At 40.4% G+C, this 25,218-nt stretch overlaps 2 protein-coding genes across 15 annotated transcripts in view; both read right to left on the bottom strand.

Moving 5' to 3' along the window:
- Positions 1-972: 972 nt before the first annotated feature.
- Positions 973-12,510, bottom strand: fbxl3a (F-box and leucine-rich repeat protein 3a). Its single transcript, XM_042494295.1, has 5 exons — positions 12,262-12,510; positions 8,329-8,710; positions 8,064-8,186; positions 7,104-7,275; positions 973-6,059 (listed from the first exon to the last, which is right to left on the bottom strand). The coding sequence occupies exons 2-5, from the start codon at positions 8,707-8,709 to the stop codon at positions 5,419-5,421; spliced, it is 1,317 nt and encodes a 438-aa protein (XP_042350229.1). The 5' UTR covers position 8,710; positions 12,262-12,510; the 3' UTR covers positions 973-5,418.
- A 1,044-nt stretch (positions 12,511-13,554) lies between these two features.
- Positions 13,555-25,218, bottom strand: part of mycbp2 (MYC binding protein 2) — a 94,573-nt gene continuing 82,909 nt past the window's right edge. For 10 of the 14 annotated variants that reach the window (XM_042494130.1, XM_042494133.1, XM_042494142.1 and 7 more), the window contains 23 exons: positions 24,223-24,422; positions 23,864-24,013; positions 23,611-23,774; positions 22,807-22,963; positions 22,477-22,701; positions 22,315-22,380; positions 21,310-21,549; positions 21,123-21,212; positions 20,957-21,037; positions 20,608-20,874; positions 20,082-20,365; positions 19,418-19,514; positions 19,184-19,303; positions 18,984-19,085; positions 18,760-18,888; positions 18,499-18,631; positions 18,277-18,380; positions 17,187-17,375; positions 16,990-17,097; positions 16,596-16,805; positions 16,409-16,516; positions 15,734-15,899; positions 13,555-14,928 (listed from right to left, as the gene is read on the bottom strand). In XM_042494130.1, coding sequence (XP_042350064.1) covers positions 14,813-14,928; positions 15,734-15,899; positions 16,409-16,516; positions 16,596-16,805; positions 16,990-17,097; positions 17,187-17,375; positions 18,277-18,380; positions 18,499-18,631; positions 18,760-18,888; positions 18,984-19,085; positions 19,184-19,303; positions 19,418-19,514; positions 20,082-20,365; positions 20,608-20,874; positions 20,957-21,037; positions 21,123-21,212; positions 21,310-21,549; positions 22,315-22,380; positions 22,477-22,701; positions 22,807-22,963; positions 23,611-23,774; positions 23,864-24,013; positions 24,223-24,422 — 3,506 coding nt within the window. In that variant the 3' untranslated portion in view covers positions 13,555-14,812. The remainder of the gene's footprint in view (positions 14,929-15,733; positions 15,900-16,408; positions 16,517-16,595; positions 16,806-16,989; positions 17,098-17,186; positions 17,376-18,276; positions 18,381-18,498; positions 18,632-18,759; positions 18,889-18,983; positions 19,086-19,183; positions 19,304-19,417; positions 19,515-20,081; positions 20,366-20,607; positions 20,875-20,956; positions 21,038-21,122; positions 21,213-21,309; positions 21,550-22,314; positions 22,381-22,476; positions 22,702-22,806; positions 22,964-23,610; positions 23,775-23,863; positions 24,014-24,222; positions 24,423-25,218) is intronic. The other 4 variants (XM_042494131.1, XM_042494135.1, XM_042494143.1 and 1 more) reach the window with 1 other exon arrangement.

Genomic DNA, 25,218 nt, shown 5'->3' with positions numbered 1-25,218 from the left:
TTGATGATTAAACTGCAGTTGCTGTTGTTTAAGGTGGACCCCAGTCAGTAAATCAATATGTTCACGGTTTCCAGTGAAGGATTGTGAGAAAAAAGTTTCCTTCACAAATTCAAAGTAACACAGCATGATGAATTAATATGCAAAAGATCATTTTGCTAGTGAAGTATTCCTTTAAGTTAAAAAATGCACCAAGGGTGTCAAAAGAGAGAAATCCCTGCCCCATAAATAATGCATGCTAATGGAGGTTAAAAAGCACTATTATAAGGTAATAATAACTCATTAACCAATTTGAATTAAATACATAGTAAGTAGTAGATGTGTCTCTGCATTATATATGTATATATATATACACATCATAGTGCACCTAAAAAAAAGGCTTGTCGCTTTTTTCACTTGTGCCAGTCTTGCTTCAGTGTCACATGCCCAAAAGTGTCATTTCTACATGATGTGGGGCGTAGGGGGACATGTCTCCTTATCACAGTTCTTTGTCTCCCTCACTTTTGTAGTTTCAGATCAATTTTCTCACTTTTGAAGGGGAGAAAAAAACCCAAAACAAACAAACCATGGATTTAGTATGGCAAAAATATCAAAATATGACATGTCCCAAAAACTGCTGAAAACTGCAAAAAATTAAAAAAAAAAAAAATTGCCTTCCGAGATACACCACGGCATAGAAAGTTGCAAAAACAGCCAAAAACACTCTAATATGGCACATGGACAAAATAACCAAAACTGCCATACTATAGTACGGAGAAGAATATCACAAAGAAATATTTGTGTGAAATTCCAATGACCTTGACCTTTGACCACCAAAATCTCATCAGTGAAAAGTGAACATTTTTGGCAAATTCCCTCGGGGCATTTTTTAAAATATTGTACTCACCAGAATGGGATGGTGTTATACGCAAATACTTGAGACAAACTGAAAACACACCGGTGCAGAGGCACTGGAAAATGACAGATGCAGAGAGATTACATTCACAAATTTTTATTACCAGTATAAGATCACATGTCCAAAACAATAATTTTAATTTCAAGACCAGTGACCCGTTAAGCAAAGTAGACAAAGCATTTGTCATACAGAGGCAAAACTAAAAGGACAGCATTGTCAACACCAGTTTACTCCTAATAAAACTTCACTGGAGGACTCTCTGAACAATGAGGTTAAAATAAAAATTACTGACAAAATACATCATGAAGATGACTTATCTGTATTTAAGTGAAACATGTTGCATTTGTCTAACTGAGATTTCAGATAAAAGCCAATAAGACAACAGGAAAATTATTAAAACCAGTACAACCTTCACTTTAGAGCTGCTGTCACGGCAACCGTTTAATGCACCGCACAAATTATGAAAAATAAATCATGAGATATGTTATTGTACCACTGAGCTGCTAATGCACAAGAGCACAAACAATCAGCACAGGTATCTAAAATAGGTGATAAAAGACCAATTACTAATCAATAGACTGTTAGTTCAATCCAATAAACTAAAGTTTCCACTTCCTGCAACGCGTCTCAGCTTTAGTCTACATTGGTTTGGTTACATGAAATGTGTAATATGACATGGATCAAAGGAATGAATTCTGGCAGAAAAAATAATCTATAGATCCTGTTGACATGCAGAGCTGTCCAAGAGTGTGTCCACTACTTGTTAACTTTTTTTAAAAAAAGAAAATACATATTTTATTAAATCATATTTCTTTGAATAAGACTTTACATAGTTTAATTGTGACTTTGTTAGGAATTTCTCATTATCTGGTTGACCTACCGGTTTCTGCAGACAATCGTTTTTATTTAATTTTTTTCCATCTTTTTCTTAAGGCCTGTGTTAAAATAAGTGTCTTCTGATGTCAGATAACTTTCATATTTCTGCTCCGTATACTCGGGGGGAAAGTTAGCGCGGCTTTCTTTTCCTGAAATTCAAGCAGACGTAGAGAAACTTCTTTGGATTTTTGGTGCGATTGTCCTGCTGAAAACATGAATGCTCCTTCAGACGAAAACAATGGCATTACTTTGCAGAGAGAATGCAGGATTTGATTTACTGACTGAAGTTTAACTCACAAGCAGCAAACAACCTTCAGGTAAAAAATGCTTTTCAAGCTATCTTAGCAGTCCCTCCAGGATTTTGCAGCGTTGCATAAACGCAAATTCAGCCAAACGCTCTAAATTCTGCACAATCTAGCAATTTTGTATTTTCAACACAAGTTTGCAGCCAATTAAACTATTTAAAAACACAAAAATCCCACTTCTTTGGAGAGCTGTGTGCAGCGTATGGTTAGCTCATCGAACAGCTGACCAAAACTGTGACAGCATCAGAGGTACTTTTGAAATTTTCTCTTGCTCCTGCAATTTTATTGCAAAAGAAGAAAAAGTGTATAAAAACTGCAACATGCTTTTTTTTCCTTCTTTGAAAAAGCTACTGTGAAATCAGGGATTTTCAGCTTCAACAGTCCCCAAAAAAGCCAGAGAAATCCTGAAAGGACTGACTTAGTTTACCAGCGATTATTCTGACATTCACACAGAGGAGCACATGCCACGTCTGAATTTTGAAAAGAAAGGACCAATTTTTGGGGCTGTAGAAAAGAGTAGTATTGTAGTGAATTACTGTTGGCAGGGAGTATTAAGTACAGTAATATTACTTTTTCAAAGTGAAATAACTAATAATAAGTAAAAAGCCTGAAACTGCTTAAGATTTGCATTTGCATTTGTTAAAATTTCTGTGTTAAAAAATGACTAAAAGCTTGCAGCAGTGGACTAAAACTTCTGGACCACCAACGTTCAACAGAATCATAGTGACAGAGCTGGAAGTGTCAAAACCAGAAAAACTCATTTTGCTGCTGGTCTGCTTGCTGGTTATTATAATGATTGCTTGTTTTGTTGAACTGAAAAACACAAATCAATTACAAAAGCAATATCCATATCAATAAATTACACAGCTTATCATCTTCTCTAGTGACTACAGTATGAAAAAGATCCATCTAGTAAAGGATAACTCGCACTCTGGTTTTATAAAAGACACGAGCCGTCGGTTAAGGAAACTTCAAACCCTGACAGAGGGCGAAATAAAGAAATAAGTACATTTCTATTTATAATAATCAAACACACAGCATTTTATATACAGAATGCATTTGACTTCCTTCTTAAAGGAAAAAAAGTTTGTTTCACTCATCTGACTTGCCAAATCTCTTTAGACTGAAATGAATGGATGTTTTTTTTCGGACAGGGGCGAAACCTGAAAAGTGTTTGTAACGACAGGATGAACAGCGCTTCCTCTCCTGCATGTACGATGTGGTTACATGATACACAGCCGAACACAAGCTAACAGGAGGGCGGTTAATCACAACACAGAGCCGAGGTTTAGAGCTTGAACAGGCAAATAGCAGAAGATACAAATGAAACCTATTTAGGAAAATATATCCATTTAATGCACCTGAGACACACGAAGGGTTCAGCCCCGATCAGACAGAGCGCGTTTTAAAGGTTGTAAAACGTGTGACGCACCGCACTACCTTTTTTGTTGAAGCCTGCCGTGATCATACAGAGAAAACTCACAGATCTGTAACCTAAAATCGGCGTAATAAATGGACAGCTGGAGTGCACTTGGTGACTTAAAATAGATATTCACGTGGGTACGAAATTACAGGGAGTACCATCAGCTGGTCCAGGAGCTACACTTGGATGATGGTCAGTGCAAGGTTTATTTTAGGGTGCATTGAGAACAGTAAACAACCTGCTGTGAATCACTGGGCCTAATTACAGTTTGTAAAAAATCTGCTACAATGCGATTCATAATATAGCAATAATCAACTTTATCCATCAACTTTATGCATAATACATAAAGATTTATCTTAAATTATGAGATGTAAGCCTTACCCTAGTCCCAACCTGGCGTAGCCGCTCCAGCTGCAGCTTTACCTTCTCGATGTGGGACCCTTTTCCACACCGTTTTTTAAAAATATTTCCAACCCGACGCATGCAGGGCACCCCTGCAAAATTACGAGACACAGAGCAGGAAAACGCGAGGTGCCCAGCAACACGAAAGCAGCCAGGAAAATGCTTTTGTCTCACAGAAAAGCATTACAAAAGGCTGCTAAAACGTGCTCTGTCTGATCATTCCCAGCGTGCACTGTGAGCTAACAGCTGCAGAGATGAGCCTATAGAACTATCACCAAGCAATCTCTACCTTCAAATTCAGACATTTCACATCTGTATTTACATAGAATTATTTCTATTTTTTTATTTGTATTTTATTAGCTTTATTACTTCTATATACTGTCCATGGCATCTGATTTGACAGAAGCCAAACACTGTAATCATCATTAGAATCTGGGTCCAACTAAAAATTGGAGATTGCTTCCTTGCTTTCGGGCAAAAGGACTTGTTTTGGTATTTATTTAAGGTGCTTTAAGAAAATCCATGACTGTACAGGAACCTTCTTTAGAACAAAACGGAGATCTTAATTTGTCAAGCCAATTGAGAGAAGAAAAAATAAAAATCCATGACATCAACGCTGTACACCTTCACGTCAAAAAGGTAGAGACATATATACACATTTTACTGTCTCTCCCGGCCAACCTCAAACTTTCTCATCAACCATGTTTTCTATTTTGATGCAGGACTGAGCTCAGGCGAGGAGGAGAAGCAAGATGTCATCAACACTACTGCTGCTCTTCATGATGAAATTAAAACTGTGGTGAGAGACCCAGCCACCACTGCAAAAACTACGTGAATCCTCCCCCTCGACAACACCTGACAAAACACCTTCTGTCACATACTATGTACAAATAACATCGTAGCCATTTGGAGACCTCCAATGCCATATCTGTTAGAGTGCAGAGCTGCTATCTCAGACTGGATTAAAGTAGGCCAAGTGGTAGTGTTACAACATGCAACTGTGCACCTAATCGGCCCAAATGACTCCACGATGTTAAAAAAACCCAAAGACATTAAACACACACTCACGTATCCACACATACACACATCTCTCATAATATAGATTATCATAACCAGCCTACAGTGTCCATATAACTCAATTTGCAGTTATAAATTATTTTTTTTTTCGTCAAATATTTCCACCTACACTGCACGCTGATTGTTTAACGTGTGAAGAAGCCGGCCTGGCGGGTTCTGTCTTCAGATTAGGCAAAGTGGGATTCCACAGTTCATTTTGAAGCTAACAGGCAGACATTATTGTGGTGTTTGCATGACGTGATAACATTGTGCAGCAGTCGGGAGCCACATTACATCCCTGCACTCCACGCAGGAGTTCAGCGAGTTTCTGCTCTGCATGTCGGCACCAAACATTTCACTACAGCCGAGCGTTTAAAGGCTTTTCTATGCAAACATGGAGGCCGTGATCGTTCCACACCACAACACCAGACGTACTGAACTCTGTGCGCCTCTTTGGCTTCTCTTTACCAGGTCGGCATCATGTCCGGGAACCAGACCCGGCCCAGGTGCTTCGAAACCTCCCAGTGGATCTCATCCAGGGAGTATTTGTGATCTGGAATCAGCACCTCCTCCATGATGGACAGCTGGGAAAGCCTCCGGCCGCACATCTTGACAAACTCCACAAAAGCGCTGCAGGAAACCTCGCACTCGCCCAGGCCGATGGCTGACAGCTGGGTGCAGTGCTGGGCGATGCGGATCAGCTCCTCGTCCAGAGGACGCAGGCCGTTGGCGCACACCACTAGCTCCACCAGACGAGGGCAGTGGAGGCCGACGCGGCCCAACACCTCCTTACTGACTGAGCGGCCGAAGTAGAGGTGCGTGACCGGAATCTCCTCGTTAAAGAAAGGGCCGAACTCGTCCTCATAGAGGAAGAAGTACATGACCAGGTTGAATTTGGGTGAATGCCTCACCATGGCATCCCAGCTGCTCTTCTTGATGGTGTGGAAGTGCTGCCCGGGGTTCTCACTCACCACGTCGATACGCAAGTGCTCCAGGTGCACGTGTTTCTCCGAGGAGAGGGCCAGCAGGAGTTCATCGCTCAAGAGGTGGTAGTTTAGTGCAAGCTCTCTCAGGCCGTGACACTGGTCTGCCACGCACAGGATCCCTGCAAATATGGACACATTTTTTTAATCCACCTCATTGAGTTTTTCATTTTCTAAAAAGGATAAAGAATTCCTAAGAAGATTGCATTTAACACTGGTGAAAAACAGGGATTTGCACAATTAGTTGGTTCATTGATTAACGTAAACATTGCTTAAATTGTTAGTTGATGCCAGAAATACAAGTCTGTTAATATCCCGAAATAAAAAAGACTAATCCCTTTCACAGTCAACTGCTACAAGTCTGCAGACAGTTTGACACAGACACACTCGCACCGGCTGGATGAGAGAGATGCTTTTGGCTGCACAGGACAGCCTAAGAAGCCTCGACGTGTGTGTGTGTGTGTGTGTGTGTGTGTGTGTCAAGTGCACACTCGTGCAGGAGAGTTGGCACATGGATGATGAAGATGACTTTGAGCATTAAATACACATTAAATGACTCTACAATGCAATATGTTTTTGGACAAAATTTAACCTTACAGATTAAATTGGGCTCAATTTTGACTGTCTAAAAGTGAGTCTAAAAGTGTTTTGTTACTTTTAGACTCGTCATTTCAATTAAATGTAAATTTCAGCTTCAGGGAAATTGGTTGTTACATTAGTCAGAACATCCCTTGTGAAAAATATTTCTCTAAGCAACACAAAATCTACTATAATTACCACACGTGTTGGAGTTGAATCAGCTGTCATTATCAAAGCTGACAATTAAAAACGATTCCAGGAAAAATTATGAAAGAAAGAAACAGGATGCAGTTCATTCATGATATATCATGCGACGTCTGCCAGTCCACCACATGAAATGACGACACTGCATGAGGGCAGACCGGAAAATTACAGGCTCTGAATAAGCCACTGGACAGCAAACACTGGCAGCCTTGTGACTCATATTTTGAAGTGAAATCAGAAACATATGACTTAAAGGGCAACATAGACATGGGTTGAATATTTGCATTGAATAAACCACAATTAAAATTAAAATTAAAATTAAAACATGACAAATCTGCTTCCTCTTGGCTGAAGCACTGAACCGGCTCCTGGAGTCTTCGTACCTGCAGGGGAGACGTGAGGGCAGCTGCTCATCTTCAGCAGTTTCAGGGTGTCGCTGTTGTTGGCCACCAGCACTTTCAGGGACGGATCATCCACCGGCGTGTCGTCAATCTTCAGCGAAGACAACGATTTGGAGTTGACAAAAACCACAGTCAGAGCTGAGATGAAATGAGACTGTGGAAGGACAAAGAGGGCAAACACAAGTTGAGTTTAAATAACAGACCAACAATAATACATTTAGTTTACTACATTATAAAAGGTGTGGGCTGGTGTCAAAATTTTGGGGTTGATTTTAAGCCAATAACTCGACCAGCATACCAAATTCTATCATGTCAACCTTGATTCAATCAGCTGTATCTATAGAGAGAGAGGGTGTGTGTGTGTGTGTACTATTGGGGTGTCTGGGTTGGGGAGGGTACTGTGTGTTAATTGTTGTTTGATTGTATATGTGTGTGACCGTGTCGCCTGTGTTTCTCTCGACCTGGTGTATGGATCCGGGGAGGATGCTGTGTTCACTGTAGTTGGACTGTATATGTATGTGGCTGTGCTGCCTGAGTCTCTCGAATGTCCGAGACAAATTTCTCCTTGGATGGTAAACTGTGCATGTGTGTGGCAATACGATTTTCTAGAGTTCATAAACAGAATCTCAGGATGCACAAAGAGAGACAAAATAAAACACGCAGAAATAACATCCTGTATCTTTCTGAGGCCTGAGGGGTGATAACATCCTCGTCCTTGGCTGCGCATGAGGACAGACGCTGCTTTTCAGCGCTGTCTAGATAAGAAGAGATGGAATATCCTGTCAACTGACTAGTAACACGTTCAGCCACAGCGTTCAGGACACCACCATGGAGAAGCATTAGAAATGTATACAAACGAATAAATTCTATAACGACAAGAGTTCGTTTGTTTTTTTGATTTGTAAATGTGACTCAGACTCCTTGTGTTTCTGGTAATTATACCTTTGGAACCTCCATGAAACTGGGCCTGGCTGTAGAGATCAGCCCCAGGGTCTTCAGTGAGCAATTCACCAACTGTGAAAGGATGTCACATGCTGCTTCGGCAGACTCTGTGCTACTGTCCACCTGGTAAGTAGCAAAAACAAAAACTGAATGTTGCTTTGGGAATGTAAAAACAACATTTTTAAACCAGCTGGTGCTGGAAAAATTGTAAACACTTACGCCCAGAATCAGGACGCATGTTTTGACGCAGCTTTTGTCTGCTTACCTTGAAGCTGACATACTGCAGATGGTTGGAGTGCCTCTTTATGATCTGCTTGATAAGGTCTGGATGTGTGGCTTTCAGGTACGAGCTGGCTGGCTGGTTAAGTTCAAACTCAAAGCATCTCCACAGCTCAGGCATGTGGAAAGCCTGGTTCCACCTGCGGCACACCTGAGAGGCATAGGCGCGATCCAGCAGTGGAAGGTACTGGAAAATGTGCAGCAGGAGCTCCTGAGGCAGTCGTGCCCAGTCACTCTCTGGTGACTCACCGGCCACCGCCGCCTCCGACTCCTCGCTCGCCTGCTTTCGTACCTTCTTGCGAGCCTCGGGTTGGCTGTTACTGGAGGAGCTGTTGCTGTCCTCCTCTCCTCCTTTCATCCGCTTCATCCTGAAAAATGATGGTTGTTTTAGTTCAGCATGGCAAAAGACAGACATGTTTAAAGTCTTTAAAACCTGGAGCGATGCCACTTTTCTAATTTTCAGACACCTCTCTGAAGTATTTAACAGTTTGAACCCTGAGCAAATGTGCGATTCCTTCCAAAAACACGAGAAAAAAGGCAATGAGCAAGAAATGTCACACAAATTGCAAGAAATTAGTAGATTAAAAAAAATATTTTAAACAGAGGTTGGGGAGACATGTTTAGGGAAACAAGAAGAGCCAGGGAAAATTACATTTAAAATGATAGAAATTACAAATTTAAACTTATGTTATAGAATTATTGTAATTTTTAAAGCATTTTTTTCAAAATCTAGGTTTTTTTCTTTCTTTCTTTTCATCTTTTCAATTGTTTATTTGTTGTTGTTTTTTTAAATTTTCCTCTCTCTTTTTACTGATTATTGTAGTTTTTTCTAATTTCTAGCTAACTTTTCAGCTGTAACACCACTCTGAAGTGGAACTGTGATTATATTACTCGTTTACAGTGTTCTGCACTTTTATAACAATGCTACGCTGAGTGGCTTTGAGAGCAGTTTTTTAAGACACGTTTTAGTTTGTTTACTAATGTTCTAATGTTCTAAATGTTCTAAGTCTGTTGATTTTGTTATTTTGTAAATAAATAAATAACAACCCTTATGGAACTATTTTGGATGCCTTTTTGTTTTGTATTGTATTTTTAGAAAAGCTAGGGAACAAACATATTCATCATTATCGCTCTTTTTTAATTTTTTTTTTCTAATTTCAGATCATTTTCTTGTATTTTTTTACTAATTTCTTGAAAAATTTTGGCTTTTTTTCTTCTTTTTTTGTTACTCACTGCCTTCTCATGTTTTTGAAAGAAATCAAGCCAATTTGCTCAGGTTTCAAAGGGTTAACTACACAGCATCAACACTGAGTAAGCCCATGCAACTGAACCCCAACTGATGGTTAAGTAGATCAAAACAACCACTTACTTTCAGGTTGCCTGTCCCAAATACCAATCCTCTCTGTACATATCACAATGTGGATTACACTGAATTTGTATAATATTCTATTCTTGCTTTCCGAATGAAAATACATAAAACAATCCCGGCAGTGGATTTGAACTGACTGATTGAGCCAAACCGTTGTAGATCGAGCACAACACCACTTTAACTTTATGGTATGTTGGTGGATTTCACACACTTAGAGTCAAAAAATGACTAAACAGACCATTTTGGATTTAAATATCTAAACAATAATCTTGTTCATCATTGATGTTCTACTCTTTTTCCAAACATTTGCTACTTTTTCAGACATTTTTTCTCTTTATCCTTTGCAGCCTTGACCTGAATGAGTAGGTTCCTACTTCCAAAATTCCTCTGAGACTCTAAACAAACTGCTGTCCATCATGGACGATGCCCGCCTCCCTCTGCACAACACATTCACTCAGCAGAGAAGTATGTCTGCTGAGTGACTTTTCTATTCACTATAACTATTCAAATCCTCCCTGCGATGGCACATTGAAACTTCAGGGTTCCCCCAAATTTCATGGACCAAGTCTCAAGACTTTCTCATGACTTTGCAAGGACCCTTAATAACAATAACTCTGTTTCTGTCCCACTCGCTCAGCATTTTTCAAGATTCAGACTCTATTCAAACATGATTTCAAGTATCTGGCATACATGCAGAGAGGTGTTATTTTATTAGAAACGACAACAACAAAAAAAACCCACTCGACACTTACTGGAATTGCGATAATAGTTGTATAAAGTATTTCTAGTTTGTTTACTCTGTTACCTTTGAAGCCATAAAATAAAGAACGCTTAAGAAACTTAATGAATGCAGACATTTATCTTCTGCTATAACTCGCCTTTGACATGTAAATGTGACTATAATACTCATTTACAGTGTTTTCTGTACTTTTATGATAGTGCTGCACTATGTAATTTTGAGAGCAATTTCTATATAATTTAGTTTGTTTACTTGGTTATTTTACTTTTTAAAATGCAGCACTAAGTGAAATTGTGAGCCATATAAAAATACTTTTAGTTTTTTTAATTTATTATTTTGTAAAAAACTGAATAAAAAAAAACTTAAGGAACTGTTTGGATGCGGACATTTTTCTTGTTCTACATTGCAGAGCTATTAAAGCGTCAAACACATAGACTGGATTGAATCTAATAACTTTAAAGAACTTGACATATGCATTGTGAAGCTGTATTATTCAGTTAAATACAAGTATTGGATTTTCTGTATCAGCAGATACTCGCTATCAAATGACTCAGATCTGGGGCAAAAAAACTTGCTTGGGACATCCATACTGCTGTGTTTTTTAATTCTTATGTTATCGTTATTGCTTATATTCTATATCCCCTTTTCTATCTGTGTTTTCTACATGTCCTATACCGGGGTACTGGGTGCTTAAATTTCCCTCTGGATTGATATAGCTTTGATGCATCTATTTTAGTACAAAATCCCCACTTTTGATATTTCATGTAGCTTAAATGTAAAGATGTTCTTTCACTTGTAAAGTTGAATGTGTGGACATGTACTTGTGCTTGAGACATGTAAAATACTACTTTGTCAAGCACATGACAACAGCCTATGTTTTGTTGTTGTCTTGTCTGTGTTGCTTTTTTCTCTCTTATTAACTTTGTAATGTCATGTGTATTGTGCTGGATTATTAACTGAGTCAGGCCACTTTAATCTGTAACACACTTAATGATGCTTAAATTGCCTTTCCTACATAAATAAATAACTGAAATGAAAATAGATCCAGTTATGAGTTGTTTTCATAGTATTTCTTTATGCTTTAGTGATTTTGATTAGTAAGTCATTTTATGAGATATGTTAAGAATTTCAAAGATTTCTATTTCCTAAAAATATGTATATGTCGTTGTGTAATGATACAATAGCGCTATATTTGGCATTGCACATTTCAGAAGCAACGTGTCTGTTATATGAGGTGACGTGAAGCTACATTAGCCAGAGGCCATGCTTAAGCAGGTAACAATCAATATATTGTTATAACTCACGCACACACACACACACACACACACACACACGCATCTAATGACTGACTCTGCAACCTGTCTGCGTGTATCAATACTCGGGTTAAATTGAATAAACCATAAAAAGCTTAAATTACTCGTCAAGCTCTCCAGCGCAGTATCAAGCCGTTAGCTTACCAAGCTAGTTTTACCGTTACATCGTAAAGTGTGCTTCACGCTAGCTAATTAGCCTCCAAAATATAAATTGTTCATTAAGAAGTCATCACTTTATCAACAAAGTAACCCACTTTTAATGTCATACTGCTAAACTTACTAACGCAGCGCCAGCGTCAACAAAGCTAACCAGCCGTTAGCTTACTCAGCTAGCTTAGACGCTACAAAATAAACCGACGCTAGCTATCTAATAAGCTCCAAATCATGTAATGCCCATATAAAAACTCAACTCTTCAGCATCAGGATGACCACACATCTTATTTCTTGCTAAATTATTCAACTACAACAACAGCCAGCCAGCCTGTCCACCCTTCCTACCTTGTTGTTTACACTCAGCTAGCTCGCTAGCTGTTAGCAGGAAAATCCGATAACTGACACTTGACACTTCAGCCCGGGCCCACGCTGGAAAAGCTCATCCGCACCGACCAGATAACATGCATCGGAACCCGAAAACCGAGCCGTCTGACGGTAAAGAGGAGGGAAAAGATGTTTTCAATGAAGCGTGGCAGCTCTGCTCGGTTGACCTAATTCCTTCGCGGGAGTTGTTTCGGCCCCCCTGAATCTGAAATGGCGAAGTGTTGTTGTGACAGCAGCGGTGCATCATGGGAAGTGCAAAGTGAAATGGCTGGTGGTGAAGATCGTCTCTGCACGGAAGATGACTCACTCTGTGGAAAAAAAAATAAAATTAAAATAAATAAATAAATAATTAAAAATAATGAACACACGTCTGGTCTTGTTTTACCGATAGCCAAACACACTGACAAACTTATGACAAATACACACCCTGTGGCTATTATTTTCTCAACTTTTATTTCTTTCTTTTTAACGATTAGCAGATATATGAGGAATTAGTTATCTGTTACTGAATGCACTGATATAAACTGCAGCTTACAGTCTCAGTCCAGTCATGTCTAACTGTGGCCCTCAGACCTGAAGCCAGTTCTGGGCAATGCTCCCCAAACTGCAAAATGCTCCCAAAATGCTCCACCTGTCCCACTAATGCCAAACTTAAGCCCTGGAAAATTTTTGCTTTGAGCAGTTATTGTCACTAAAGCAAGGATACTCAACGAGCCCATACATGTTTCTAGGATTTTAAGACATTTCTAGGATTTGGGGACATTTCTATGATTCAGGAAGATGCAAGAATTTGTGGACATTTCTCTGATTTTAGGACATTTCTAGGATTTAAAAAGGAATATTGATTTCACAAATCAGATTTAAACAGAATTACTTTAATAAATAACAATGTAATGTAATAATTTTCCTCCTGCCTCAAGCAAATCTTGTCGTCATTGCAAATAATATTGATTTTAATAACAAACACACATTACATACAGACTTGTGTGTGTTTTGCTGGTCAACAGTAGGGTTATTTTTGCAGTTTGGGGCAAGGAAATAAATGGCAGAGTAATACATCCTCATGTTTTCCCAGTCTCTGCTGAGAAGCACAAGATTTTCAGATTTTTGATTTTGGTATTTGCAGCAATGTTGTATATACCAACCATTGAAGTCTTTAGTTTTAGACTTCGATTTTGCACCATCGTGTCTTCTATATGTGGGATAAAAATTCAAATTAATAGAAACGTCACCACTCATTAATGACACCATGTATACTTTGCGAAACAGAGAACCTGGTTTATTACCATTCAACTCCATCCACCACAGATATTACAGAGCAGATTCACAAGTATTAAGCTTTTTTATATAACAGCAGCTGCTTTTTTTCCACACTCTTTTCCACACGCTTTGTTCTCCCCGACCCCCCCACCTCCTACTAGGGAAAAGCATTACAGGTGCACAATTTTATTTGGTGTGAAGACTGGCCCCTCTAATCATTCAGCTGTAATCAGTCTCACTGTGAGGTTCTTTGTTTGTTTTTGTATTACTGTAGGATTTTGGTACTTTTTTTTTTTCCTTTTTGACCGAGCTGCAAACAGGATTTACATCCACCGTCATTCACTGCAGGCGCCAGGCTCCTGCTTCTCCTTTGCAGACAACAGAAGAGATCTGACATTTAGAAGAGGGGGAATTACGACCGTCTACTGTATAAAAATGTACAGTGGCTTTATTGACATACATTCCATAGGTTAAACAGCTGCAAAATAGGAGGCACACCCAGTATTGCACTTCATTAAAAGTTCTGGCTCAAAACATAACCCAGAATATCAAACAAAACTGAAGTGAAGAGTAGCAACTTCGGAATACAGCTATTTTGAATAGTATCATTATATACAAGATTAGATAAATCGTACACTATTTTCCTCCCAAACATAATATTCTTAACAGTCTTATCCACCTTCTTCTTTTTTTTTTTTTGTCCGTCAACCCATGATGCACTTGACAGTGGAGAATACTGTACAAGATTACGAAAAAAAGTTTACATACAACAATATTTTAAATTTATAGTTAGGAAGCTGGAAATACGGCCTGTTCCGTTTTTTTCTTTTTTTTAAATCCACTCTGATCCACAGTTGCTTTTAAGCAAGTTTATTTCATATTCAATGTTTAATCTTGTTACACTTCAGTGATCAGGAGGTGTGCAACGTCTATAGAAGCCGAGGGAATACAACGGCCACATGCAAACACGTCACAAGATATTTTCTTTTTTTTCTTCTTTTTTTTAAAATTCTATTGTTCATTTTTTTTCCAATCAGGTTACTCTGAATCCAAAGGAGCCACAGCCTGTGTTCGTAGCAGAGCCCGGATACTGATGTTGGTACAAGAGCAGACCTGAGGACTCTCGGCGCAGGGCAGAAACCTGGTCCAGTGTGTCCAGGAGACTTGACGATGCGAGAGCCAAGTTTCTCAGCTGAGCTTCAGCAGCAGCAGCCAGAAATCACAGTAGACAAACTGGTTTTTAAGTAAAAGTTTAGAAGGTGTGAGCATTTCTGCACACCCCGCAGCCCAGAGCGAACTCCTCCCCCGTTGGTGGGTGAACCACATGCAAAGGGCATTCAGTCCCCTCCAGCTGCTTGCCTTTGGGCCCTGAGATAGAAAGCATAAGGTTAATGTTTTTTCTTTACAGTGTTCCCACACACTGTCATGGACATTTCAAAACTTTTCCATGACTTTTCAAGGCCCCCAAATACATATATATTTTTTTTTAAAGATTCAAACCTAACAATAATTTCTGTTTTAACAGTTTGTGGGTAGTATACATGGTAATTTTGTCAATTTTCAGAGAAAACGTGCCTTAAAAAAAACGTTCTTTTTAAAAGTTTTATATATAAAAACCACCCAAATTAAAAAAAAAAAAAAAGCCAAATTTAAGAAATTTAAGAAAAACAAGAAGAAACTGCCAAAAAACTGTTTTTGAAGAATTTCTTTTGAAGAAAAAAATAATAAAATAAAATGTATTTATTTAAATTTATTTAACAAATTTTAAAAAATCTATTTTGCCAAAAAGAAAAGAAAAATTGCCAAAAATGTTAAGTTTAATAAGTTTTCTATAAAAAAAATTTAAAAAAGAAAAGTACATGATGAACATATTCAAAAAACATAACGAAAACAATGTCACACATCAACACATGTTGAAGTTATATTACGTCATATGAAAATAAATTCACCGTTACGTTACATTAATGTAATCTAATTTATTACACAAACCACATGACTTTCAATGATTTTTACTAGTTCCATGACTTTTCCAGGCCTGGGAAATGTGCATAAAATTCCATGATTTTTCCAGGTTTACCATGACTGTGGGAACGCTGTCTTTAAGTAATTTCTGTCTGATTTTAAATAATTTATCGTTTTCCAGAAGAGTGTAGTTGATAAAATCGTTAAGCACCTGCAGGACAGTGGGGCAGTTCCTCTTTGGGGACACTGGTCATCCTCTGGAAGTCGTCATGGCAGGCGTTGCAGAAGTGTGTCGTTCCAAAGCAGAAGAAAACAGCCACCGAGCAGCAGTACCGGCATTTATACTCCAGGAAGTCTGTGCCGTGCTTGGAGCACATCTGCTGACAAATGAACAGGAATCATCAGGGGAAGCACAGATTTAAGCATCACCTTAAAGGATAACTGTTTTCCCAAACCCATGACCACTCCGAGCTATCTGTGAATTAACATCCACTAAATGTGCTTGTTTTTGCCACTGACAGTCTCAGATTGTTATTTTAAATTTTTGACAACATTGTGGAGAGGCTAATTTACTTTAATATTAAACATGACTTTTGGGTGACAGCGATGCAAGTGGTATTCTCTGATGTTTTTTAAGTTACCTATTATTTTGAGATTTAACAATGCAATTGTACCTTTTCCACTTAGCACTTTTAAGACTTTTGAAGACATTTGACATTTGAAGTCCAATTATAGCCTTAATTTTAGATTGATTGATTTAATGACTTTAAGACTTTATGGATCCACGGGAACCATGCAAGAGTGGCGTCAATCTTGTTAACAAGAAAAGTGTATTTAAAAATGTCAAAACTATTCCTTTAAACAGGCCACAGTAACAGTTACCCACCTGAGCCCTGGACACATCCGAACATGCTCCACAGATCAGCTCACTGGGGTCGTAGTCGTCTCCCTGTCCGGCCTCCGCATCACAGCGAGCCTCTCCCCCAAAATAAGCCTGGAAATAAGGGCAGCCGTTAATTTTCGCCACCTGAACGACATTTGCATAATAATATAAAGAGCAGTTTATATCGTACCTTCTTGCACTTGTAGCAGACATAGTATGCATATCTGTTCATTGCAAAGCCAGCAGGGTCGTTGTGGAAACGTGCTCCCGGTGTCGTTATTGCCTCGCTCTTATGCAGACCCTCGTACTCCAGCCTCATCAGAGCCTTTCTCCTCACGTCCTCATAGAGCTCCTTAATGGGGTCCAGCAGGTCCTTGATCACCGAGTGATTGATTTTGTTCTGGAGGCAAACAAACAAGCCCACGTTCATAAAGGTAGTGTTGAGTTTACAGTATGCGTCACACAGCAGACTGAGCTTCAACAAAGTTTTTAAGCAAACTCAACTCCAAGGTGTGGTGGAAATACTTTGCAGCCTCTTTGTTGAGTTCATCTCTTCAGACAGAGAGGCTCAGGTAACACCTCACCTTGCAGATGGGACACAGCATGAACCCAAACGTGATCCGGGGCCCGAGCCAGCGATTCTCAAGCACACGACGGGTACACTGAAGGTGGAACACGTGAGTGCAGTCCAGCTGAGAAAGAACAAAGAGTTATATGAGAAAAAAAAGCTTTGAAGATAAACTCGTCCACCCAAAGATCAAACTCTTGTATTTAGAGCTACCTGTACTGCAGGAGCAGCAGAGAGCGCCTCTGTGAAGCAGATCATACACATGTCGTCTGCATCCTGTTTCAGACAGCCCGTGTTCTTGTCGCAGCCGTGCAGACACGGGAGGCAGGACTCCTCATTCTTGACTCCTCCACAGGGGTGACCACAAGGGTGAGTTTTACTGCACGCCAGTTTAGCGTACTCCTGAGGGAGACAACATCAGAGAAACAGGTGAGGCTTCTGAGCTACTGTCAGGGCTTGAAATATAATGATGATCAAAAAATTACACTAAATTGGTCTCATATAGCACACTTATTTTCATTATTAATGTGTAGTTTATTTATTTTACGTAAATATTATTGTAGAGAGTAATGGCACTGTTTTCAATAACTTCTATGTGATTTTCACAGAACGCTGCTGTAATCATGAGAAGGTGCTAACCGAAATGGTCAATATTTAATCAGTAATATTTATTTATTTATTTGAATAAATATTCATATAAAATAGAAGAAAAGTAGTAACCAAAGAAGTCCTCGTATGAGTTTTTAATCATGTTTCCATGTTAGCAAACTCCTTTCTTTTTTTGTTTTTTGTTTTAGTCTTGTGTGTGTGCGTGTCCCTTTTTTATCATTTTGTGTCCCCTCTCTTAAGTCGGACAGTTTTGAAGGTCTGTGAACACAGCACAGGCAGAGCTCTCCAGGAGTTATTTTTTCCTCAGCAGCAGTTTGTGGAGTTTGAGTCATGGGATAATTAACTGATCTGTCACTCCATTCAGAGCTAATCAGATCAGATTGAAAGTTAAGAGGTGCAGCTGCAGCAGAGGCAAGTGAAGGCAAACTTTTAAACTCAACGCAATGAACGCTTAAGTTTCACTTTCAGTGTGCCTGAAATCCTGCTGCTCCGTTTGTGCCCAGAGTGTGCACTATGCTCTGGGAATGTGGTTAAAAAAAAAACAAAAAAAAAACCGGTATATATTCCAATAGCACCTTTAAAAAAAGGTCCAGTCTCGAAAATTCTAAAATCAATACGTGGCAGCAGATGTTTTGATTGGGCGAGCTGCCAGAAACAAATGAAAATGTGGGAAACTCTTGTTGATGTTCAGTACCTGGCAGTCTGGGTCTGAGCAGACGCTGCCCACCGCGGACAGCTCGGTTCCATTCCTCGTACCACAGAACCTGCAGGCGTCTGAGCTGCTAGAGGCTGGTTTACCTGCACAAATAATCACTTTACTGTTATAATAATATCATAGTTTACGTAGTTCTTTTCAATAATAAATTTGCAGCAATATATATCCACAATGCAATGTTAAAGCTCAGTGCTATGTTACCTGTGTGCTCCCTGAACTCCACCATGGCCTTCATGGTCTTAGAGTCAGCCAGAGCCATGAGCCAGAAGAGCTTAGTCCTCCCACAGCCTTCATGGAGATCCACCTTTATCGCCTCCTCTTCCTCCTTGAACACCTGAACGCAGCCATGAAGACAATGTTGAACGCCAACTCATTCTACTCCATATTCCCTCAAGAAATTGATCGATATTACTGAACTAATTAGCAGTTGACACGACTGGAATCATCGTGCTAATGACCAACCTGTCTCTGGTGAGATCGCGTGCGTCTGTGCAGGTGGAGGAAGCGGTCACAGTCGGTGCAGAGGTTGCCGCACATGTTGCAAAGGATGATGGCTGCCGTCTCACCATCGTCGTGATTGTCACACATGGGCTGTGGATAAGAGGAGCAGGGAATCAATTTCCTAATCTTTTGATTATCTTTAAATCCCAAACAGTGTATTACTTGGCCTTTTGTAGCGTTCTCACCATCTGCTTCTGCTGTCCATCTTTGCCCATCCAGCGACCAGAGGACAGCCTGTCGACGTGGTCCTGGTCCAGCACACACAGTGAAGCTAAGGCCAGCCACAGCTATGAGACAGAAAAGGGATGCAATGTGTTATTAACTAATGCACAGTATTTGTAAACATAGATACATGCTTTGTGTGTGATGATATTTGAACTCATACTCTTGTGGTGGCGATACAGCGGACAGGAGACCGATGCTCCTCCTCCATTTTGGTCAGTGCTATGATGGTCTCAGCTATTGCATTTTTGGTGACTCTGGACCAACCGTCTGACAGGTGGCCCTATGAACAGCAAATGAGAGTTTTAGAAGTACTTTTCCAGGTAAAATACAATACGAGAAAACATGATATTTGTGACAAATATAAATAAGATACATTTAACAAATGAGAACTTACAGCTGCCATGTCTTTAACCAGCTTTATAATGATCTCTGCTATCTGAGGCGGAGTGGAGCCTTTCATCCACCAGTGGCTCTCCCCTCTGCGGATGTAGCTGAGTGACAGAAAGGAGAAATAAGTATTAAAGTCAAGGGAAAATGCAATTTACCACAGACTCTATAAAAATAAATTTGTGTTCTTTTAAAAGTCTAGTGTATTGGATTTAGCAAAATTTATCTGTCAGGATTCAGATTACATCCAACTGAACTGAGCTGCAGCCTTCAAAAGGCAGAATTGGGACAGCTTATGTCTGCCAGCTTGCCTCAGGTGACACTGAAAGTGAGCTAACGTAGACCTAACACAAACCTTGTTGTTGTCATTGCCACCACAGAAAGCCTGCCTTTCAGTTCAGCTGAATGGACAATGAGGAAAAACAGCAATGTTGTCAGGTGCTTTTTCTGCTCAGAGTTTAAGTTTTTTTTAAACTCGAGGTGTTCAGGGAGCTCCTTCAAAAACGTGAGGCGCTCAGCAACGCAGAAGCAGCAAGCAAAAAATTGGCCCTCGGCTGCTAAGTCCTCTTTGTTGATCAAGGCTTAAATCCTTCACACTGGACATTTTGGTCTTATTAAAGCATCTTTTTAATCATCCAAATTTTGAAAAGGCCTCGCAGAAACTAACTCACCTTGAGTTGAAGATCATGGGCAGTGTGACGGTGGTGACCCCTTTGCCCGCAGCCATGCCGGCCGTGCCAGAGATGGTGGTGCCTTTGGCTTTCAGCTGCACAGTGAGGGCTTTCGCAATGCAGCCCAGGAACATGTCGAGGATGCAGAGCTTGTTCCAGTCACCCTTTTCTGTGGAGTGGATGATGTCGCTGATGTCCGCTGGTGGCAAAGCCTTCACGCCAATGATGCTGGCAAGCCGCACTGGAGTAACCTCAGGAAGGACGCGTCTGAGCAATGATGTGACCTGAGATGGGGGAGGACCAGATGCCAAACAAGAATACAATTTATACTATGTCACAAGGTATTTACTATTTTACTAGCTATAAAACATGGATGTAAGCAATCTCAGTCTCATATATCTTTAAAAAAAAAACAGCTTTGCAAATGTTTTACAAGAAAAGAAATCCACCACCAGGATACACATGAGGCACTTTGTTGAGAAACGGCTGACTAAACCTCTAGATGTATACATGTACGCTCACCCACCTGTCTCTGTACTCTCGGGGAAGCCGTGTGCAGCAGAGAAAACAGGTCTTGCATGAGTGTCAGCTGCTGAGCGAGGTACTGGCGGCCGACGTTGGAGCCACTCAGAGCCAGGACCATGGACAGGAGCTCAAAGCAGTAGGCGTCTGAGGAGGCGTCGTCGTCGCTGGGCTGTGAGTTTGCGTTTTCTTTGCTGGAGATGGCGTGCTCCCACTCCTCCCTGACACGTGTGGCCTCCATGCGAATGGCTTGGACGATGTGCGCACACACCTGGAGATGAATGCACACATTAGGCTCGGCTGACATGATAATAACTCATCCTGCTGAGCGGTTCTGGGAACTGACTGATTACCTGTTTCTGCAGGTTGGTGAGTTTGCTCCTGCTGAAAATGATTCCCACCATGTGCTCTTTAAGGTCTGCGTCAGATGGTACCTATTCATAGAAAGGTAATAAAGTGTAAAACATCAAGTTGAAGCTCACTAAATATTTAAGTCAGGTAAATTGTCAGAGTGCAGACCTTGTCTTCTCCCTCTGGTGATGAAAGAAGGTTTTTCTCCTCTTGCTCTGGAGTCGGTTCTGCATCTCCACAGATAAGTTTTCCAAAGACCTAGATGTACACAACAACATAAACAGTGATGTTTCAAAGAGACTCCAGATATTTGTCAGGTGATCATAAAGCAAATCCATAAAGCACTTTGACAGACCTGTGAGGTGATGAGGCGAAACACTCGCAGAGTCTCGGCCTCACAGTTCTTCTGCTGGGCCATGCTGGCTGAGATCTGTCCCAGAATCTTGATGCTCTCGCCCTCTTTCCAGCCGAGGACCTTCACCTGACGCACCCTCAGGGTGTTCTCCGGACCTTTCAGTTCCACCTTGATCACATGATGATCCCCTCCAGGAAGCTCACTGGTCACCCAGCCCATGTGCCGCGAATCGAGATCAACCTTGGATGAAAAGGCATGGGAATATTAACACTGTTCTGCTGCATGTGCAGAAGGGATGCCACGGTGAGGAGATTTTCCCACTCATTAATAAACTTGTGACAGCTTCGTTGTTATTACACCAGACATTTTACAAGAAAAGATATTCAGTGATGATGCTCAGTGTCTGTAGAGTGCTGTATTAAGTTACTGCTAATGCACACCTGCTGCTGAAGCTTCACATTGAAAACTTTGGACAGGTGAGACACAAGTTGACTTTTTTTAAGTGCTAACAGGAAATGCAACGTGTTCGAGATTAGCACAACCGCAATCATTCATCAAAAATGCCTCTACACAACAAGAAAACTGTCATTTCTGGCATTTGCCAACAGCAGATCGGTTTGAAACACGGCAGAGTGATGGAATAGGGGTGTTGTGACGTAATGTTATTAATGATATCAGTGACATTTAAAAATTGAATATCGATAATATGTTAATGATTTGCATATGGTAATATCATGTAAATAGTTAAGCACCTCTGAAATCTGCTCTGTTTCTTTTCACTCTCTACTGCGTCAAATAGTATCTGGTTGCCTTTTCTCTCTCCATTAAGTGTCCATTTTGCACACTTCTGTACAGTTATGGATACTTAATCATACAGATACAGCTTATATATATAGAGCGCAACACTGGTCTTCAGACATTAAACAGACGCATCTTAACAGCATTCATTAAAGCACAACTCATACTGGTTATACTGGTATTCCCACATTACTTCCAAAAACTGACCTGTTTAATTCTGCAGAGGTCCTCTATTGCTTTCCCACATAGGAATGTAACTGATGTGACTTTGTTCTGTGGATATGACAGAGAGAAAAACAGCCTTTATAAGTATATTATTATCGGTCTGAAAATTGCATTTATACAATAACAATGCTGTTGTCCTCTCACCCCGATGTCTCTGGAGTTGTCCACATGAACAGTGACGTTGGTGGCGTTGATGCCTTTCACACAGCTGATGGTGATGCTCTTGGTTTTGTTCTTGTCCTCGTCTCCAGATTCCCAGAAGGTCTCCGTGGAGCCGTCTGTCAGGCTGCCAATCATGGCGGGACGACTAGACGTCTTGATGTCTACGACACTGGTCAGATCCTTCAGACAGGTCACCAGACAGAGATCCTGTAGTCACACACAGTCAGGTTAGTGCATGGCATAAACACAGAAGTATAACAATCAATATGACTGTTGGTCTGTTTTAAAAATAAGTCAGCGGTTGTTTCTTGCCTGGCTCATCGCTTCATAGCCCGACTGCACACTGATGTTGAAGCTCTCCTCACTGTCTCCATCATCTGATTTTGACAAGATATTGTTGATGTGATGGAAAACGTTGCTCTGGTGGAGGAACTGGTGGTCAGACTGCTTGAACTTGAGACTCCAGCATCTAGAAGAAAAGTCACCAAGATAATATGAGCATGAATGTCAGAACTGGCAACAGTGCAAAAGGCAGTGATAATTTAAAAAAATGACATGGTTGATTGCTTCTAACATATTGTTCATATTGTATCTTTTTTATTGTGTCATTTATGTCTTTCTTTGTATTTTTAATGTATATCTGTTTTTATTGTTGTCCACGGATTGGTTAGTTTTTCAGATGATTTTGTGTGGTCACTGTTGTCTTTTTGTTTTTGCATTTTTTTCTAAATTATGGTAGCTTTGTTTGCTGATTTCTTCTTCATTATGTAATCATTATTATTTCTAAATATGTTTTTAAATATGTTTTTTGTCCTTTCGTTGTTTTTTTTCCTTAAGCTGAGGGGAAGTCCACTGTGTATAAGACTTTGGCGTTTCGACCTCTCCTGATTTATTTCTTATTTTTCATTATCTGGGTGTTATGTGTGTGCTAAATATTAAAATATGGTAGGAATCACAACGTACAATACCAGCTTGTGGCCAAATTATCGCCTTTCCTATCTGTCTGTCAGTTTGCATCTTAAGGAAGTTAACAGATATCTGTGAAAATGATAACATTTGAAATCACTCCAATTAAAAAATGTCGGTTTGTGGGTTGGTATCATTCAGGAAGTGTACCTTAGCGCCATCTGTTGAAGTGAGCTGCCACTAGGAAGTGACATCATGAGGTCAGAGATAGTCTGGAGAAGGCGGTGGAAAGTGTGGGGGAGAGGATGAGCTGCCTCGCCGGCAATAACAATGTCTGACAGCGGGTGTTCACAAACACCAAGGTCTCTTTCCTGCTGGGCACAAAGCGGAAATATTCACAATTAAAAGATGCAATAACAAAGCAAAATAAATGTTTGCTTTTTGTAGTTTAAACACTAGTTACCTGTTCCACATTTTCTTTGTTCCCCTTGTTCTCTTCGTCTTCCTCATCCTCTGGTTCAAAGGGCGACGGGGTGAGAGATGCTACAAAATGCCAAAGGATGTCGTGCAGGGACGTGGTCTGGATCACATTACACAGCAGCCAGTTGAATGCCTGACAGGGACGCAGAGAGAAAATCATACCAATTAGTCTTCTTACGAACGATACTAGAGTCCAATTGAAGTCTATGAGCTAAACAAATCTATTAAAACAATTAACTTGCAATATACAGCCAACTAATTGCCTAAAAACCTGAGTCCCTGCTGGATGAATAGCGACAATTAAAGCAAGGCTGAGCCTCTGAGATTCATCGCAGCCTGTACCTCCATGGCGAACACCCTGCAGGCAGACTTCCTCAGCGCATGTCTCATGGCCACCTCCAGGCCCTCCAGGTCATGGTGCTGGATAACAAAAGCCAGTACAGGCCACTGGAAGTTCCTCTCCCCCTTACTGAGGGAGCCGTGGGCGGAGATCAGCCTGGAAAGCTCAGGAGACGGGTGCCGCAACAGGGACGATCCCACCTCTGTGTGGGGGACAGGGCAAGTGGATGTTATAAATGATGCCGCATTTCACTTATCCTTAAAGGGACAGTTCACACAGATTCAAAAACACGCATTTTTCCTCTCACCTGAAGTGCTATTTATCAGTCTATACTGTTATGGTGTGAGCTGCCGAGTGTTGGAGATATCGGCATGTCTGCCTTCTCTTAAATATGATCAAGATAGACGGCACTCTGCTTATGGTTCTCAAAGCGCCAAAATAAAAAAAAAAAAAAAACATTTGAAAATGGCTGGGCGGTTTGGTGCGGCGTCTGCAGTGAGCAGTGTAGTGCAGCAATGTATCTTTCCAGAAATTATCACCTGGTTATTCCACACAGACCTTGTTGTGAGCAGTTTCATGCACTATGTTTGTTCTACCAAACTACACCTGTCAATCCTGCACAGCGGAAAGTGCACATCTACTCATGGAGGAAAAGCTTGTACTTGTGACAGCGCGAAATGTAAGCATTAATAGCGTCCTCCTTGGCTGAGCTGTAATATTAATTAGCTCAATGGTGCTATGTGAGCTAGCAAAGAAGATGCACACTTCCTTCTGTGTTGTGATACAGTTGACTGCTGTTGTTTGCTAAACAAATGTATTTTATTGGCTCTCTGAGCACCACAAGCCGAATGCCATCTAGTTCCATTATACTGGGGACAGGGAGGACATTTCTACTGCAGATATCTCCAACACCTGACAATTCACACCAAAACAGTCTCGACTGTTGTTATAGATTCTCATATTACTACAGGTGAAACAAAAAATACGTTCTTTTGATT

The sequence above is a fragment of the Plectropomus leopardus genome, chromosome 10 (assembly GCF_008729295.1).
Source record: "Plectropomus leopardus isolate mb chromosome 10, YSFRI_Pleo_2.0, whole genome shotgun sequence".
Classification (NCBI taxonomy): Eukaryota; Metazoa; Chordata; class Actinopteri; order Perciformes; family Serranidae; genus Plectropomus; species Plectropomus leopardus.
Note: the sequence above shows the minus strand (reverse complement) of the source record. Positions and strands in the feature narration are given on the sequence as shown.

Bases quoted from the DNA above. Each gene is read 5' to 3' on its own strand.
- fbxl3a (XM_042494295.1), bottom strand. From the start codon at position 8,709: ATGAAGCGGATGAAAGGAGGAGAGGAGGACAGCAACAGCTCCTCCAGT. The intron at 8,187-8,328 runs GTAAGCAGACAA...GCTACTTACCAG, and splicing joins TGCAGTATGTCAGCTTCAAG to GTGGACAGTAGCACAGAGTC. The intron at 7,276-8,063 runs GTATAATTACCA...GTCCTTCCACAG, and splicing joins GTTTCATGGAGGTTCCAAAG to TCTCATTTCATCTCAGCTCT.